This window comes from Salmo trutta, chromosome 34, assembly GCF_901001165.1.
Source record: "Salmo trutta chromosome 34, fSalTru1.1, whole genome shotgun sequence".
Classification (NCBI taxonomy): domain Eukaryota; kingdom Metazoa; phylum Chordata; class Actinopteri; order Salmoniformes; family Salmonidae; genus Salmo; species Salmo trutta.
Genome location: NC_042990.1, coordinates 7,125,752 through 7,141,825, shown reverse-complemented (window position 1 = coordinate 7,141,825; position 16,074 = coordinate 7,125,752). Strand labels below are relative to the sequence as shown.

Below are 16,074 nucleotides of genomic sequence, written 5' to 3'. Positions count from 1 at the left end.
CATCCGTCCACCCTACTCCCCCTCCTTTCCTCCACCACCACAACCATTTGCTTAGCTTGTGGGTCAGTGTTTGAACTCCCACTTCATTGCTGTAGACTTGTAGCCTTTATGAACTAATTTCTCAACCCCAATTACATTTGACAAACAAATCCTCACCAACAAACATCAATTACGAAGCCAGCTTGCTCGTGCCGGTTGTTTGTTTAGCATTAGTATGTGCTAGCGTTAGCCTACAAAATGGCCACCAACAGGTGCTAACCTAGCAGTCCATTGCTGTTGTCATTATCTCTTAAGACAAAAAGTGACACACTAAACACCACAGAACCGATAACAAGCGTAAAATCTTCACTATTGAAACACTGCATCTCGAATCCAGCCATTCTAGCCCACTCAAGCCAATTGCTCTCAGCCAGTCACCTCTAATCCTTTCCTCCCAGCCAGGTCCGACACCGGGAAAAGCCGTAGCCATCCATCCGTTCAGGGCCGATAAAAAAGCCACCTTGTAAACGTGCATGTGGGAGAGAGATGGGAAGGAGGCCAGGCCAGAGTGGTGGCAGTATTGATCACCGTATGGATCCGTGGCTCGCCGAGTTTACAGATGAAGATAATCTACCTGCACTACTTTGTTGTTTAACACAAGAGACACTCAGGCTTTTTTCCTTCAGAAAATCATTGACTTTCAGGGTTCACTTTTGTTTTCCCCAATCCTGGGGAGAGGAGACCGATTTCTTTTGATAACACAGTGGTACCCAATGATCTTACAGAAGCGGACAATACGGAAAAATGACCATTGAAGGCTTAATATAGCGTGGACACTGTACTTACTGTGAGGTACAATGACTGACATCAGTGAATATCCTTAAGAAAAATGACAGCATTGCAAGTCAAGTGCTTTATGTTGCAATGGTCCTCGCTCGCCCTCGTAGTTAACTTGTGGTTCTCTTAAGGAAATATTTTTGAGCGGGAGCAGAGCAACCGAATGTCTGAGGCACTGTCTGCCCTCTGTCTCTTGCTTTCCACTCCTGTCAATGATGTAAGCCTTACTGTGTGTGCGAGCCCATGCGTGTGTGAGTGTTTTCGTGTGTGACTGCATACCTTTGAGGACCACTTTTTTTTCTTCGTCCCCTGTCTCCCCTGTATTGGGGTGGGATAACATTGACCGTGTAAGAAGTGAATGCAATGTGTCTACACGGATTAGAGACGGGGCAAGAGGGCTCACCCAAGTTACCCTACACTACCCCCATGACCCATAGCCGCTCACCCAACTCTAACTACCTCCCCTCACATTCGCGCTAGCTTACAGCTAACTGCACACGCCATAAAGAGAGCCTCTTTGACTTTCAGACACCGCCAGCCATGGGCTTGGCGGTTTCACGAGCTTTTAGCAAAGCAACCTGCAGGCCACAGATTGTCTACTGCAGCACGTAATCTCCCTCTCTCTCCTCTTTCTATACCAGTCTCTCTCCTCTTTCTATGTCACTCTCGCTCGTTTCTGCCTCTCCTCTCTTCTTCCTCCTCTTGTGTATTATATTTCGGAGTTCAGAAGCATCAGTAATCTAGAGACCCACTGCATCCAGCAGCAAGCCTCCTGCTGGTCACTAGTTGTTCATTAGGTGCAGACAGACAGTAGGAACGGTAGTTCTGTTCTAATAAAAGCCACGGTGCCGCTTGTTATCGCAGTCTCGCTGTCAGTCAGGCGCTAGACTAGGTGCTGCTTGTTGCTTGTTAGGGTCTCGGCTAAGGATTAGGCGGCTAAGGCTCTGACTGGCTGGATGGATTCTCCATGGGCTTTTTCCCATTCATTCATACAAGTGAAGAGGGATTGTATTTTTTGTATCTGCAAGCTCTCACTGTGTTAGTTAGGGTCATACCTGGATGTGGACAATGACCCCCAGACTTAGTCATTAACACTTTGGGTGGGGGGGGTGTATTTACAAGCACACAGTCTGTGTGTGTGTATGTGTGCATGTGTGTCCGTGTGTGTGTGCTTGAAGCATTAACAGATGTCTGTCCGCACTCTAGAGCCCTAGTCTTTCTAAAGGAAAAACGATTTAAATAGCCTGTTTGGAAGAAACCTTTTATCTCTTGAGCTCAAGTAATGCCAGTGCGTAGTAGTCAAAGCATGTGTAGATTAGGCTTTGTTTGTGAAGAGAACCCAGAGGGTGATTTCTATGGAGTCCCACTACACGATTACCACATCTTAAACGTCAGTTGCTTTAATAGGCTAATTGCCATTTACACGAGTGGAGTTGACGAGCTGAAAGAGAACCCGACGCTCTGTCTGGCCTCTCACTTTCTGCGGAAGGAAAGTAAACATAGAATGGACTGGAAGGAGAAGAGGGTTTTCACACGTGAGAGAATGGCCACAGAAATAGAATTACTAGTAGCCTAATTCTAGAAATCCTATTTCTATGAGGAGGGTGCTCCTTTGTTATGGAGTTCCAGGCTTGAACTCCCAGCTTGGGATAAGGTTTCAAAGGCAAGTCCTCCTGGAAGGTTAAACATGTCAATAGTGATAAGAGGCAGGAGTTTACGGACCATTTCCGCTCCAGAATGAACATCTGATTTGATGCACTCCTTTTCTTGCTCTTTGTGCCATGCACGCGATAGCAATGGCGTTGTTTAGTTTCACTTTCTTTAGATTTGTGCTGCGTTGAATAATGTGGGTACACACGTGAGTGTGTGTGCGCTTGAGCGTGTGCGCGTTTGGGTGTGAGTGTGTGTGTGTGGCCTCAATTGCCTCTATCTCATTAGGCTCTGTTTTTTTGTTGCTTGATTTGTGGGCTCCATCCTTTGGTTCGTTAATTGTATTATTACTGATGCATAGTGATGTGTGGACCCAGCTAGTGAACTGAACTGGGGGGGGGGGGTTGGTGAAACAGAATAGGCAGCGAGGTTAAAATAAAGTTGCTTTGATCAAATTCATCCTTTGATCAGCCAGCCCTGGCCTGAATGCCTTTCTGTTGGGAAAGTCATTGCTCCTTTTTGGAGGGGAGGCTGATATTGTTCTGTTTTATCATCCCCTGTCTTTTCACCAACGCTCACCACCGCAGACCTGCCCCTTTGTGACTGAGGAGAGTGTCAGGCTGCTCTTTGAAGAGAGGCAGACAGACCTTCAAACACACACTTTACCCCCACACCCCGAGGCATTTAGGGGCTATGTTCACACTCATCCCCATAGGCTCAGTTCGCAGTTTTATACACTCAGTTGTACACCTATTGCAGTCAAAGTAAAACAGGCAACCATGCATAGACACAGACACACATATGCAAACGCACCTACACACACACACACACACGTTTTGTTCTTCTATACTTGTGAGGACCGAAACAAAAATTCCATTCAAAACCTTAATTCTAACCCTAACCTTAAAATAGCCTTTGTCCTCGTGCGGATGTGGGAAATGGTCCCCACATGGTTAGAACACACACACACACACACACACACACACACACACACACACACACACACACACACACACACCAACAACAACAACAACAACAACAACAACAACAACAACAACAACAACAACAACAACAACAACAACAACAACAACAACAACAACAACAACAACAACACAAACCTACGTATCACAGCTTCCTTCTGAGAAATGTGTCATCTCCTATGGGAAGTCCTCGCTCTCTTTCTTCCCCGGGGCTTTTCTGCAAAAGCAACGAGTGTAAAACTGATCCCAGGTCATTTATTTCCAGGTATATCAGCTGAACAGCACAAGAGCAGGATTGAAACGTGACAAAAACATTGGTGCACCAAACCAACGAGCACCACCACCACCACACAAGCACTAGCAAAGCAGGGATGATTTATTGTTGGCCCTCTTTTGTGGCACCTTTTCTAAAGCAGCATCAGTATGGAGGGGACATCACACTCGGACTCAGACTGAGGTTGAATGGAGGTTGCCATGGGTCCTACCTAGCTATTCCAATTAATGCACACACGAACGAAGGTGCGCACACACACACACACACACACACGACAATGATGGCATTGTTTTGCCCATTGTGCAGTAATTTCACTGAGTTTGTATGAAGTTGTTGTTTGTAAAGGAAATTGAGGATAGATGACATTTTATTAACTAGCATTCTATAGTCTTGAGGGGATTGATGTCTTTGCAAGTCACACGAACAGCATTGTTCAATTTCAGCTTTTCTATTTGCCAGTCCGTTAAACTGTAAGACAAACGCACACACACACGCGCGCGCTTCTATGAACTTTTACCCCGGCAACGATGGTGGGCGGAGCTAGACGTCTAATCTGTTTAGAGAGTGGTTGTTTGACTCTGACACAGTGATATAGTCCAGCGTGGTTTGTCGAGACAAGTGCCCTCTGTGGTACATGGACTACGATGTTCAAGCAAATAACGATAGGTCTACCTGGCAGAACATACTGTAGTGCTGAAACGACTAACTATCTTTGGGTCAACTATGGCTTTGAGTCAAGCGATAAGCCCTTTTTAGTGTTCACTTTTCATTGAAACGCAGTGCTTTCTACCAAACAATCAGACCGTGGTATCCAGAAACGTGTTCACTGCTAGAAGTATTTCAAAGACAAAAGTGGTGACTATAAGAAAGTTATGTTGGACTTGCGCGTTGGAAAGTGGTCTCGGAACAGACTAAATGCCCAGTACTTTGTCTAGATTTCTGTTGTTCTCCCTTTCAGATAGCGGACGCGGCCAAGTCGTCCTCCGAAGTGGATGAACTTTACATTGATGACACAGGGTCCGGGGGCTACTACCCTGAGGACGACGACGACTTTACCTCGGGGTCAGGATCAGGTAAGAGTCTGGTCACCGTAGCCTTTGACTGGGTCGACACGTACAGGCAGGCAGGCTGGCACGCACGCACGCACAAAAAAGTAATTTCTGTATACTGTGTCTTTTCAAAGGATTTATTGAGACTGGCTTTTCACCCAGAGTGGGCATGTCTGTAGAACTGACGTCTTACTTAGGTATTGAAGCCCCTTTTTACAAAACTTTTAGCAACATGCAGATGGCCAAAGCAAAGCAGGCTGTAAGAAAGAGCTTTGATAACTGTAGCGTACACTGTTCCCAGTAAAAAATGAAACCAGACTCACTTTACCTTCACCTAATCCCATTCTAGAATATCCGGAGGTGGCCTTGTCTGTTGTGATTGAATTATGAATGTGAACGTGAGGTACTTATGAAAAGCCTGATTTCACTTAGATACAGACTCGAACATAGACTGACAACCAACTGAAATTAATTGAGTGCTGGTGAAGTAGTACAACAGTGCTATCTCCTCATCTTGCTCTGCAGGCATTGCTGAGGAGGTGATCGAGGAGGCGGTGACCGTGAGCACGCTGTACATTGCGCCCAAAGCAGAACCCACCCAGGACTCCACCAAAGACTTCACTCCCAGAGTGGAGACAGACACGCCCAGAGAAGACCTGCCTAGGGAAAAGCCCAGGAAGCCAGTCAGAACAGAGGTGAGGGAACATGACGACCTTTTAGACCGGCCCACTAAGCTAAAGATGGACCGGCCCATTGGGCATTTGCCCGAACTGCCCTAGGACCAGTCCTTTTTCCCCCCCGTATGGTAGATATTGAAAGATTGGAAATTGTCTACTATTCTGTGGGAGTCTTTCCCCTCCCAAAATAACAGTTGAACATGCATTGACCCTGATGCTGGAATGCTATACATGAAAGTAGTCATTGGTAATAGAGCCCTAATAACGCACTAATATTAGAGCATTTTGCTACACAGTGATCTATGCTCTTTGACCTCCCCACAGATGAAGAGTATAAACAATCAGCCATAAGTCTTAACTCGTTGACATAGCATGTCATCAAATCCCTCTAATGCATTGATGATAATACCCTCCAAGAGGTTCCTCTGGGGATAAGGATCAAGCTGCCATCTAGGCTCCTGATGTTGCTCTGGTTTGTTGCACATTATGCTGGATTACTGAATCAAACAGTCATAATCTCCCGCTTTAGAACACTACAGCATCAGCTCTTGCCCCCCCCCCCCCTTGGTGTTGGGTGTCGGCCTAGATTATTTCTGGCCTGGTTCCATTGTGGTCCCTTTCTCCTTCCCCTAATCCCTTACCATTCAATTTTACACATGAAGACACTAGGGAGGTGACAGCAATACAGTGGCGACTTCACCAAACCCTCCAATAGTGTTAGTGTGGCTTCTGCCATGTTGCTTTCACCTATCCAGTCTTTTCAGATCTGTTAACACGGAAGGTGTTTTTTACTTGGCCCTGGTTTCGGGGCTAGAGACCCAAATATGGACCCAGGCATCTATGTTAGTACATAAATGATATCCCTCCATCTCTAACTTCCATTCTCCTGGCTTTTATGTTTGTATAAAAAACGTTATACAATCATCGTATTCTTCCATTCTCTCCTCCCAGCCCCCAGTACCCGTCACCGAGGACGTGCGCAAGAACCAGATCACCAGCACCCTCAGCTCCCCCCTGGAGCCCATCGATGTTCGCTCGGAAAACCTCTTCCAGAGGACGGAGGTGCTGGCAGGTATGTACGGCAACAGCAGCACAGGGGCTCACCATTTTCACACTCGACGCAGGCTACGGTGTGCAGTCTTTACCCCTGTGTCTACACATCTAAATGTTGATTATGGGTCGTGAGCTGTCGAATGGGAAATTCTGTCACATCAGGTAATTACACTGCCGTGTTATTCCTGAATTCTTGATTACAACGTTGATTATGAAGTAGGTCAGGTGCCGGGTCTGGAGCGACGCTAAAGTGTGTCTGCTGCCGAGATTGATGACATGAAAATCTGTGTTTGGATGTCTGGCTTTGTTTTGTTGGTTGGATCTTTGCTGCATCTTTAGCTTGTGCAGCAACTTCATATATCCTCTGCCATATAACACCTAATAATCTGTAATATAATTGCTATAACATTGCTATTATACACTGAGGGTAAAAAAACATTAGGAACACCTTCCTAATATTGAGTTGCACCACCTTATGCCCTCAGAACATCCTCAATTTGTTGTGCATCGACTCTACAAGGTGCCGAAAGCGTTCCACAGGGATGCTGGCCAATGTTGACTCCAATGCTTCCCACAGTTGTGTCAAGTTGGCTGGATGTCCTTTGGATGGTGGGACCATTCTTGATACACATGGGAAACTGGTGAGCGTTAAAAACCCAGCAGCGTTGCAGTTCTTGACACAAACCAGTGCGCCTGGCACCTACTACCATACCTAGTTCAAAATACACTTAAAACTTTTGTCTTGTCCATTCACCCTCTGAATGGCACACATACACAATCCATGTCTCATTTGTCTCTTCAACTTGTCTCTTCAACTTGTCATTCCTTAATCATGATGTTCTGCCCATGTCTCTCATGTTCTCTACAGCTTCTGAAAATAATGTATAAAATACATTTCTACCCTTCAGTGGGACCTTCCAGAGTTCATAGCGCACTTTGCTCCAAATTAGTGTTAATTCACTTCTAATGAAATCCAAACTAGGAAAATGATCTGACTGGCAATCGCACTCTCTGATGCTGTTTTCCTTTCAGTGTCGGCGAAAAACATGTCGAGGGTTACAAATGAATTGGCATTTCAGTTCCCCTTTGTTCTGACGTCCATCTGATAGTTACTGTGAAAAAGTGACATGGATGAGGACAAATGGGGACGTTAATACAGTCGTGCTAAAAATATATCCCACAAACATCCATCCAGTTAGCCGCCTTTGCTCATTTGGATTTTGTTGTTTATTCCAAAGTTTGCAACGTAGAAAACTTTGTCTAACTATTGTATTTCAAAATTGCTCAAATTACCTGTCATGTAGACATGTGAGGCCCTGACTTTTCGAACTGTCTGCTAGCTAAACTACTTTTTTCTGTTTTCAATTATAGTCATGTTGGCCACATCCACTAAAACCCTGGCCTTGACAGGGCTGTATATACTGTGGATTAGAGTAATGTAAAACTCTGAGTTCAGGAGACCCAGGCCCACTGGGTGGAAACAGATCTGGCTAGCTAACCTCCTCCTGTCCTCTCTACCTCCTACCTTTCCTCATCCTGTCCCCTATGGCTCCCACAAACTCAAATTGTCTGTAATCTAATTCACATTTATCCGCTCCACACCGAGGAGCCGCACGGTTTCTGGCTGTAAGCGTGCCAGATATCTTTTTACCCATGGGGCCGAGGCGCCAGTTCAACATGTGGAAATAAAACTGGAGCAGAGGGGAGGTTGTTTCGCCACAAGAGCCCTAAAACAGATTACGGCTGTAAAGAAACTTTATACAAGTATAATTGGAAGAATGATGAAATCCTATGTAAATAATTAGCATGCAGGAAACAAGGGCATGTCCTGGGAGTAATGTTGAGTAGCTTGATAGGGGGGGTTGTGTAAGAAAGGTGCATTCAGTGCATTCAAAGTTCCCCCTCTAGATGCTATAAGCTTTAATGTCCTCTGAATAGCCTTTGACCTCTAACCTCTGACCTCACCCTCTCTGTGTCCACAGCTGTCATTGCGGGTGGAGTTATTGGCTTCCTCTTCGCCATCTTCCTCATCCTCCTCTTGGTTTACCGCATGAGGAAGAAGGACGAGGGCAGCTACGACCTGGGAGAGAGGAAACCCTCTGGGGCAGCATATCAGAAGGCCCCAACCAAGGAGTTTTATGCATAAAGCCCCACCCCCTCGTGAGAAGATTGACAAATCGGAGTGACAGTTTATAGCAGTCCATGACAACGAGAAAAAACCTGTTCAAATATACTGTAACAACAAAAAAAGAAAAAAGTTAATTGAGGAAAAATTACATAAAGGAAAGCTTTTGCATAGAGTATTGTAATTAAGACATTTTCTTCTTTTTTTTTAATGAAAAGCCAAGCATTGCTTATTTTATGGCATATCTCAGTGTATTTAAATATTTTGTGTATTATTTGAAAAGGCAAAAAAATATAAAAACATTTTAAAAAATCTGTTAAGGTGAGAAAAAGCTGTTGCATCTGTCTTCTGTCAAAGGAGCTGTTTTTAGTCGCTGACTACTATTTAACTGTAGCAGTATGTATTTGTAAAGAAATGTTTTAAAAGTGGAAATAATTGAATATAATTATTCTGTATCAATCCTATAAAAAAAAATATTGTCCTAGCATGTCTGGCGTTGATCTTTAAAAGGTGTATTTCATTCATTTATATTTTTTTCTCAGATGTAAAAAAAAAATATATATATAAGCCTTTTGTAGTTTTCATGAAGCTTTTTCATCTTCATATTAACGCTGATAACTGTCAATGTAAATGTTCTCCCTTCAGGTTACAATGTCAATCAATCTAGTTGAACTTGAGCGTTTCATTTATTTTTTGTTCGTCTTGTTTGTTTTCTTTCAATGTTTCTTTTGGTCAAAACCATTTCTTATACAGCATACATGTTAAAACACAGTAATCGGTCTTAAAAAGCTAAGATGTGTCAGGGGCTAAAGAAAAACACAAGACTTACTTTACAGTATGTCTTGTGGATGCTTTTTTTAAATGTAATTTAATTGCATACGACTTCTCATATTGCACATTCACCTCATTGTTTCTTTGCTGGTCTCGTTCAGCTCTGAGTGTTTACTATGTTTGGGGTTAAATTTGGCTCTGGGGCATTGGCCCCCTGCCATGCCCAATGTTTTCCCCTAGTTTACTCTGCCTGTCCCATCTGCCCTTGCTCCTCCCTCTCATCCTCAGCACTCTCTCCATCTCCTCCATGTAAGCTGTCGGCCTCTCCCCTTTTTCTCACTCTACTGTGTTTCCAGTGTTTTTGTCTCCCCTGTGTCGATGGTTTAGCCCGGAGATCCTCTCTGGTCTCTGGCAGCCTTTTCTGTGCTACTGGATACGCACCAACTGCCCATTGAAAGAGTCTGCTCTGTGCGGGACCACGGTGATTCAGATCCAGTCGTTAGAGGGAAATGGAACTTTGGATCCTTTTTTCTAAGGTTTCAAGTGTTGTGGTCAGCCACCGCATTTTGACTTGAGCTAAGTCTAATAGAAAACGTAAGTGATGTCCCTCAGTTTCCAGATGACACCTTCCTCCGTTTAGCGGCAAGGAGCTCTCCTTTGAGCGATTCTCAGAGAGCGTGAGGTTGGTTACCAGGAACAAGACACAGAGAAATACACCATGGGATTGACCTGTTGTTGCCATCCTCTCGCATTGAAACGGTCACCTCTGCGTGAAAGGTACAACAGGTTGTGAAGTTGCCTTTTGAGCTGTACACAAATGTGAAGTAGACATCCTCTGATCTCCCAACCATCCACATGAGGCCATCCTCCTCCCTGCATCCCCTCCTCTCCCTCATTCCCTCCTCCTCCCTTCCCTTTCTGCTATACCCTCCAGCTTCTGCCTGCAATCTCTCTCTCATATTATCATCATCGAAAAGATAGGTACTAAACTGCATACGCAAAACCCAAAGACACAGTATTCTCACCATTGCTTGAACTTATTCCCATTATGGCCACATTACTCTCTCATTTTCTTTTCCTTCATTTTTGTTTTTTTTAGCTTTTTGTTTTATTAGAGACTTGACCATCGAGTCCAATTGCTTAGTAGTATACAAAAAGATATATATTATATATATAAATGCATATTCACAAATGTTTTAAACCTTCAAAGTGCCTACCATTTGGAAATGTACTTGCTCTCTCGGAGAGCGTAAGGAGGTGCCTACGTTACACCAGGAGGATGATGATAATGACTGGCATTCTGTGAGCACAGATGACTGTAATGGTCACTTTTTTTCAGTCTTACAAAAGCAGACAGTATTGTACCTATACGTTGAAACAACACTACTGAATAAACATTGTGGCCTAATATCGGTCTCGTGTGGGCTTTATTGATCACGGTGTCTTTTTCTCTTCACTGTTTCTTCTCCCTCGGGCCACAACCAATGACTGAGGTATACTGGTCTCCCAAGGCGCCATTGTACAGATGCTTATATCTCGGTAATGATTAACATGAACTATATACCATAAAAGCATCAATGACTTATCTATTAGCACACGGTGTATATCACCACCCGATAACCATTAAATAAGGTTTGGGCTTTGATTTGGGATTATCAGTGTTGATGACTAATCTTTATGAGTGATGGATGAAGCATTATCATTTTACTGAACTAATCTGATGGGTTCTGGATTGAGATGAGTATAATGGGGATGTAAAGTGCTAACTGGGAATTGATCCTGCCTCTGGTTTCCATATCTGTCACAGAGATGTACGGTAGTGCCATAGTGTTCCCGAGGCGTCCGGATCTCTTATAGATGGTGAGATTAAGAGCAGGTGAAATCTTGGCTAGAGCTCCAGCACACTGCAATTACTGTAGCGTGTGATCAAGGTTAGTTCATTCAGAATGGGGTTATTAAGGCCTTTGTTGAGCAGTGGTCGTGAAGACCTCGACGCTTCAAATTGTTGAAATGGAAGACACCATATTTTGGTGTTTTCTCGGAAGAAGTGGGGGGAAGGGAGGATGTGTGTGCGCATTAGTGGGTAGCGTGGGCATGTTTGTGTGTGTCTTTGCTCGCTTGATCAATGGGTTAACAGACCCATGCTATCACTAGTTAAAGCACGTGTTGTTTCGCTGTACGAATACGCTTCTCTATACAGAACAAGGTCAGTACATGTAAGTATGTGATATTTGCCCAAGAACAATATATGTACGACACTTCCCAAAGAGAGGCATCTCAATAGAATAAAGCAGAGCCAATAAGAGAATCTCTCTCCAACTCTTGCTCAACAACACTGATCGATCCATTCCCTACACATCCGTCCAGTTTCCCCACTTCTGTTTGTGTGCCTTTGTGTCTGGGTGTGACCACAATTTATAACCCCCTGAATGGTTGACTCTGTTGATGTTTGTGTTGGGGTTAGGGTCAGTGTGTGTCCATGTCAGAGTGTAGAACATAAATTCATTACCCTTTCAATAGGAGAGAGACTAGGGAAAGGGGTTTGGGTGGATGTTTTTAGGGGACAAAAACCACTACGTCTCCCTCTCTCTCTCATGCTCTGAGACAGAACTAATTCAATAAAGAGGCCGGCCATCAACTGTTAGTGAGCGCCAAACCATGCAGAAACTTCTAGGAAATGGAGTCCAAAGTAAACACGCTGTCAAGCCTCATAAAGACTCATGGCTGGAGGCTAAGCCACAGCCGGCGTGGAGACGTAGCACCTCAGTGAACCAAACACAGCCGACCGACACTCCACTGGGCCACTGCAAAGCACTGTAGTACTATATGGCCACAAACTGGGTCAGACATTACAGGATTGGATCTGTGTCTATACCAAACACCACAGGAACCTTACCGGACAACACTTGTCATTGCCAAACGTCTGTGCCGAGAAGAGGTGGATAGAATGAATGGATACTAGGCATCAGTGGAGTTCAGTTCTAAGCTGTTCTGTGCCAAGTTGCAAGGTACCTAAATGACTGCATTACTGGGCTGATACTTCACCCGAAAAATGTGGTAATAAGGTGTGTGACTGCACCACAGCCACCCTCTAAAGCACACTAAGCAAACTAAGGCCTCTACCATTGAAGTACATAATAGTACTTCTTGTTTTTGCTGCTACATCCCTCATGCTGTCCGAACGCTTCTCTCGATTGCCCACGTTTCTTTATTCTCAGGATTGCGAGGAATTAGTTGAAAGAGCTGTTGATTTGTTGGAGACACTTCATTGGATTCCGGTTTTGACAGGCGAGGAAGTGAAAAGGAAAAGAAAAGCAAGTCTTCCCCCGCAAAATGTTCCCTGTGGGGAGGTGAACTACTGTTTCCTCCCTGTTGATTGTACCAATGAGACACAAGAAACGCATGGATAAGGTGAATGATTTCATCTAAGGTTGCGCAACAACTTCTTTAGCACATATATCATGCACTGTCTTTCTCCAGGCAAGACTTTCATCGTCATTTGAACAGTTAGCTACTTGAAGCTACGCTTAGTGTCAGAACCCTGTGAATAACGCAGTTGGTGATCTCTGAAATCTTTAATGGCTTTCGTATTCAGATGAACCTACGGTAATGACAATATTATGCTTACAGATTTCGCTTGATACACAAGGGTTTTGAATATTTCTGATGCTCAGAAGAGGACGGTGTAAATGTATCACATACTTGGCTATAAGTCCTTTACTCATTGAACCATCTAAAACCACTGAGGAATATACCTTTCAATAACCAGAAATATTGTATTTTCAACTGAAAGTAAAAGATGCAAAAACTAAATTTAAGCACGAGTAGCATAGTGCACATAGAACAGATCGACCACTTCTTAGGCTTACTGTACTTTCAATGGGAATGACAGATCTATAACTCCCATTTCTATGTGAGTTTGTTCGGGTCGCCTAAAAAGTTACATATTGCAGCTTTTAATCTGGCAATCCAATTTGGTTCAAATGTCAAACAGAATTGTTTAAGAAACTACTTTAGTCTTGTAAAAATAACAGAATTAGAACTTTACTCATAGAACTGCTGTGAGATGGAAACGAATAATAACCCTTGCTCACACACACAACAAACTCAATTTCGAGAAATGACAAGCTCCTCAATTTGCTACTTAATCACTCCGGCTCTTGATTAAACACTGACTGATAATGAATGCCAATGTGCCACCTTGGTTCCCCCTGATAGGATTTAGAAATCATCATCCGCCCAACACGCTCGGCAGCATTCTCATCTTCCCCCTACCAAGAAACATGATAGTGCGCTTCCTTTTAATACTACTAGCTCATTGGAGGCCTATTTTGAAAAATGAAAGTTTTGTTTTGATTAAGGCCTTTCTGATGGGACCGTTTATAATCATTATATTCTAATTAAGTCGTAGGCTCGGGAGAGAGAGAGAGAGAGTCATGGATTTGAGCTTAGAGCCCATGGGAATTTGTTGTATAAGTCACACTTGAAACTTGGTAATTTTGTAATCATGGTTTAATAAAGTTACAGGCCTCTAGTTCTGGTATCTGAAGCGGTGTTGGAACTACACTGTACCAAAGAGCAGTGTTCTTCAATTCTGGTCATGGGGAACTACAGCGGCTGGTATCATAGACTAGACGTAACGTAGCAAATGTACATCTGAAACACTCAAATTAGTATGATATGGCAACTTGGCAACTTATGGCAACTTCCGGAGGACATCCTCCAACCTATCAGAGCTCTTGCAATATGAACTGACATGGCTATGGCTATCCAACACTGGAACTATTCCAAGTCAAGGCAAGATTTTGGTTTTATTAAGTTATTGCTACGGGTCCTGCCGGTGTAACTGCTAAACTGCTTGATGCTGACTATAAACTGTACAGCATGATTGTAGCCGGTTTACTAGCACGTTAGTTCTAGTACCTATATTGATTATGAAATTAATATGGTGACAAGGATGTAGGCTGTGTCTAGCAGTTAGCGGTTATGATATGAAGGTTTGGCTTGGAAAGGTTTTTTCACCTTGTCACAGAAAGCTGGTGTGTTGTCCAGAAACAAAGGGAAAAGGTGAGAGGAGAGCGTGTAGATGCAATAATTAATTATACAACGATTTAAAGGATCATGCTGTTTGTATGTGGCTGCTATGAAAGTGAACTGTGTTTGAGTGTGATCAGGGGTGTATTCATTCCGCCGATTCTGTTGAAAAACGTTTCTTAAACGGAAGCAAACGGAACGAAACAGGGATAATTATGAATTTGTCCAATAGAAACTCATGCTTGCAACTGTTGGACTAATAATTACACCCTAGATCAGATAGATGTAGGCAAGTGTGTGCAAGGCAGTATTGAATGTGTCATTGTCTGTCACCTTGATTACTCAATTTTTTTCTCTTGACCTGTGCACCTGTTGTATACTTTCATTCATAGGCTAGGTTGTAGTAACATCATGATGGGTATAGTGAACATTTGAGTATCATGTAGTAGCCTAAACTTATCAATGTTACACTGAGCTGGGTGAATGGAATATGAATGCTAGTTATCCAATATGCTGTAATAGAAATAAAGCCATGCTGATAATTTTTGGGGGACGCGTTTCAAGAAGCTAGGCGTGTGTTGCACTCACTACATCACAGGAGAGGCATTTTAATGTTTTTTTATTTTATCAAAATGTGTTTTTTGGCAGAAATGCCTTCTGGAACATGTGCACTTTAATGTGCCTTAATAACAAACGTGTATGCCATCTGTAAATAAATAAATAAAACAAATAAATTGTTAAATTACGAACCTAGTTGGTTTAGCCACGAAAAAAGTGAGGAACCTTCCCGCTAGCAATGATTGGCTGAGATAATGGCTCGGCTGGACATGCCGAGAGATGAGTTCGGATTGGTCTGCCATGTAGCATGATTCTGTCTGTAACATGAACTGCTTAGTATCCGTAGAGAATCCTTGCTACCGCAGCCTTTTTGAAAGATATAACATTAGCCATGGAGAACTGCAAAAGCTTTGCTACTGCTCTCAACAACATTGCTGCCCAGAATTTAGCAGGCACAAACAACAAAGATCAGCAGAAAAAAGTTGTGATGAACTACTTTCTGCACACGGTCAGTGTGACCCGGAGTGTCTTCACACAACAACTTACCAAACAAGCTGCAGCTAGCTACAAACCAAATGGAAAAGACACGCTGCTGTGAAGCGTTCATCATGTACAATACCAGTCAAAAGTTTGGACACACCTACTCATTCAAGGGTTTTTCTTTATTTTTACTATTTTCTACATTGTAGAATAATAGTGAAGACATCAGAACTATGAAATAGCACATATGGAATCATGTAGTAACCACAAAAGTGTTAACCTTTTCATGCGTGACTTCCGAATATCTCTAGCGGTCGCCCCAGCGTGAGTTTTTTTATGCACGTGATGTCAGAACGTTCTCTCCGTTCCAGAATGTGATTGTTACGCAACAGGCAGCCCTCAAACCAAGGCACGCAGCCTGTTTGTCATAATTACAGCCGTGTTGAAGAGACCAAACTGCAGCAGGTGAAATGTAGATACTCATCTTTTTAATATATAAGCGCAAAGTATCCACGGGAAAACCAATAAACAAACATGACTAACAGGCTACGTACATACCAAAGACAAGCAGTGTTAGCACAACCACCCACAACCCCAAGTGACAAAC

General features: G+C 43.4%; 1 protein-coding gene across 1 annotated transcript in view; it reads left to right on the top strand.

Annotated features, from left to right (window-relative positions):
• LOC115173424 (syndecan-2-A) overlaps positions 1-10,803 on the top strand; it is a 36,385-nt gene extending 25,582 nt beyond the window's left edge. The window contains exons 2-5 of the mRNA XM_029731476.1: positions 4,679-4,793; positions 5,295-5,464; positions 6,398-6,518; positions 8,482-10,803. Of these exons, the coding sequence (XP_029587336.1) occupies positions 4,679-4,793; positions 5,295-5,464; positions 6,398-6,518; positions 8,482-8,645 (570 nt within the window). The 3' untranslated portion in view covers positions 8,646-10,803. The remainder of the gene's footprint in view (positions 1-4,678; positions 4,794-5,294; positions 5,465-6,397; positions 6,519-8,481) is intronic.
• The last annotated feature ends 5,271 nt before the right edge of the window (positions 10,804-16,074 follow it).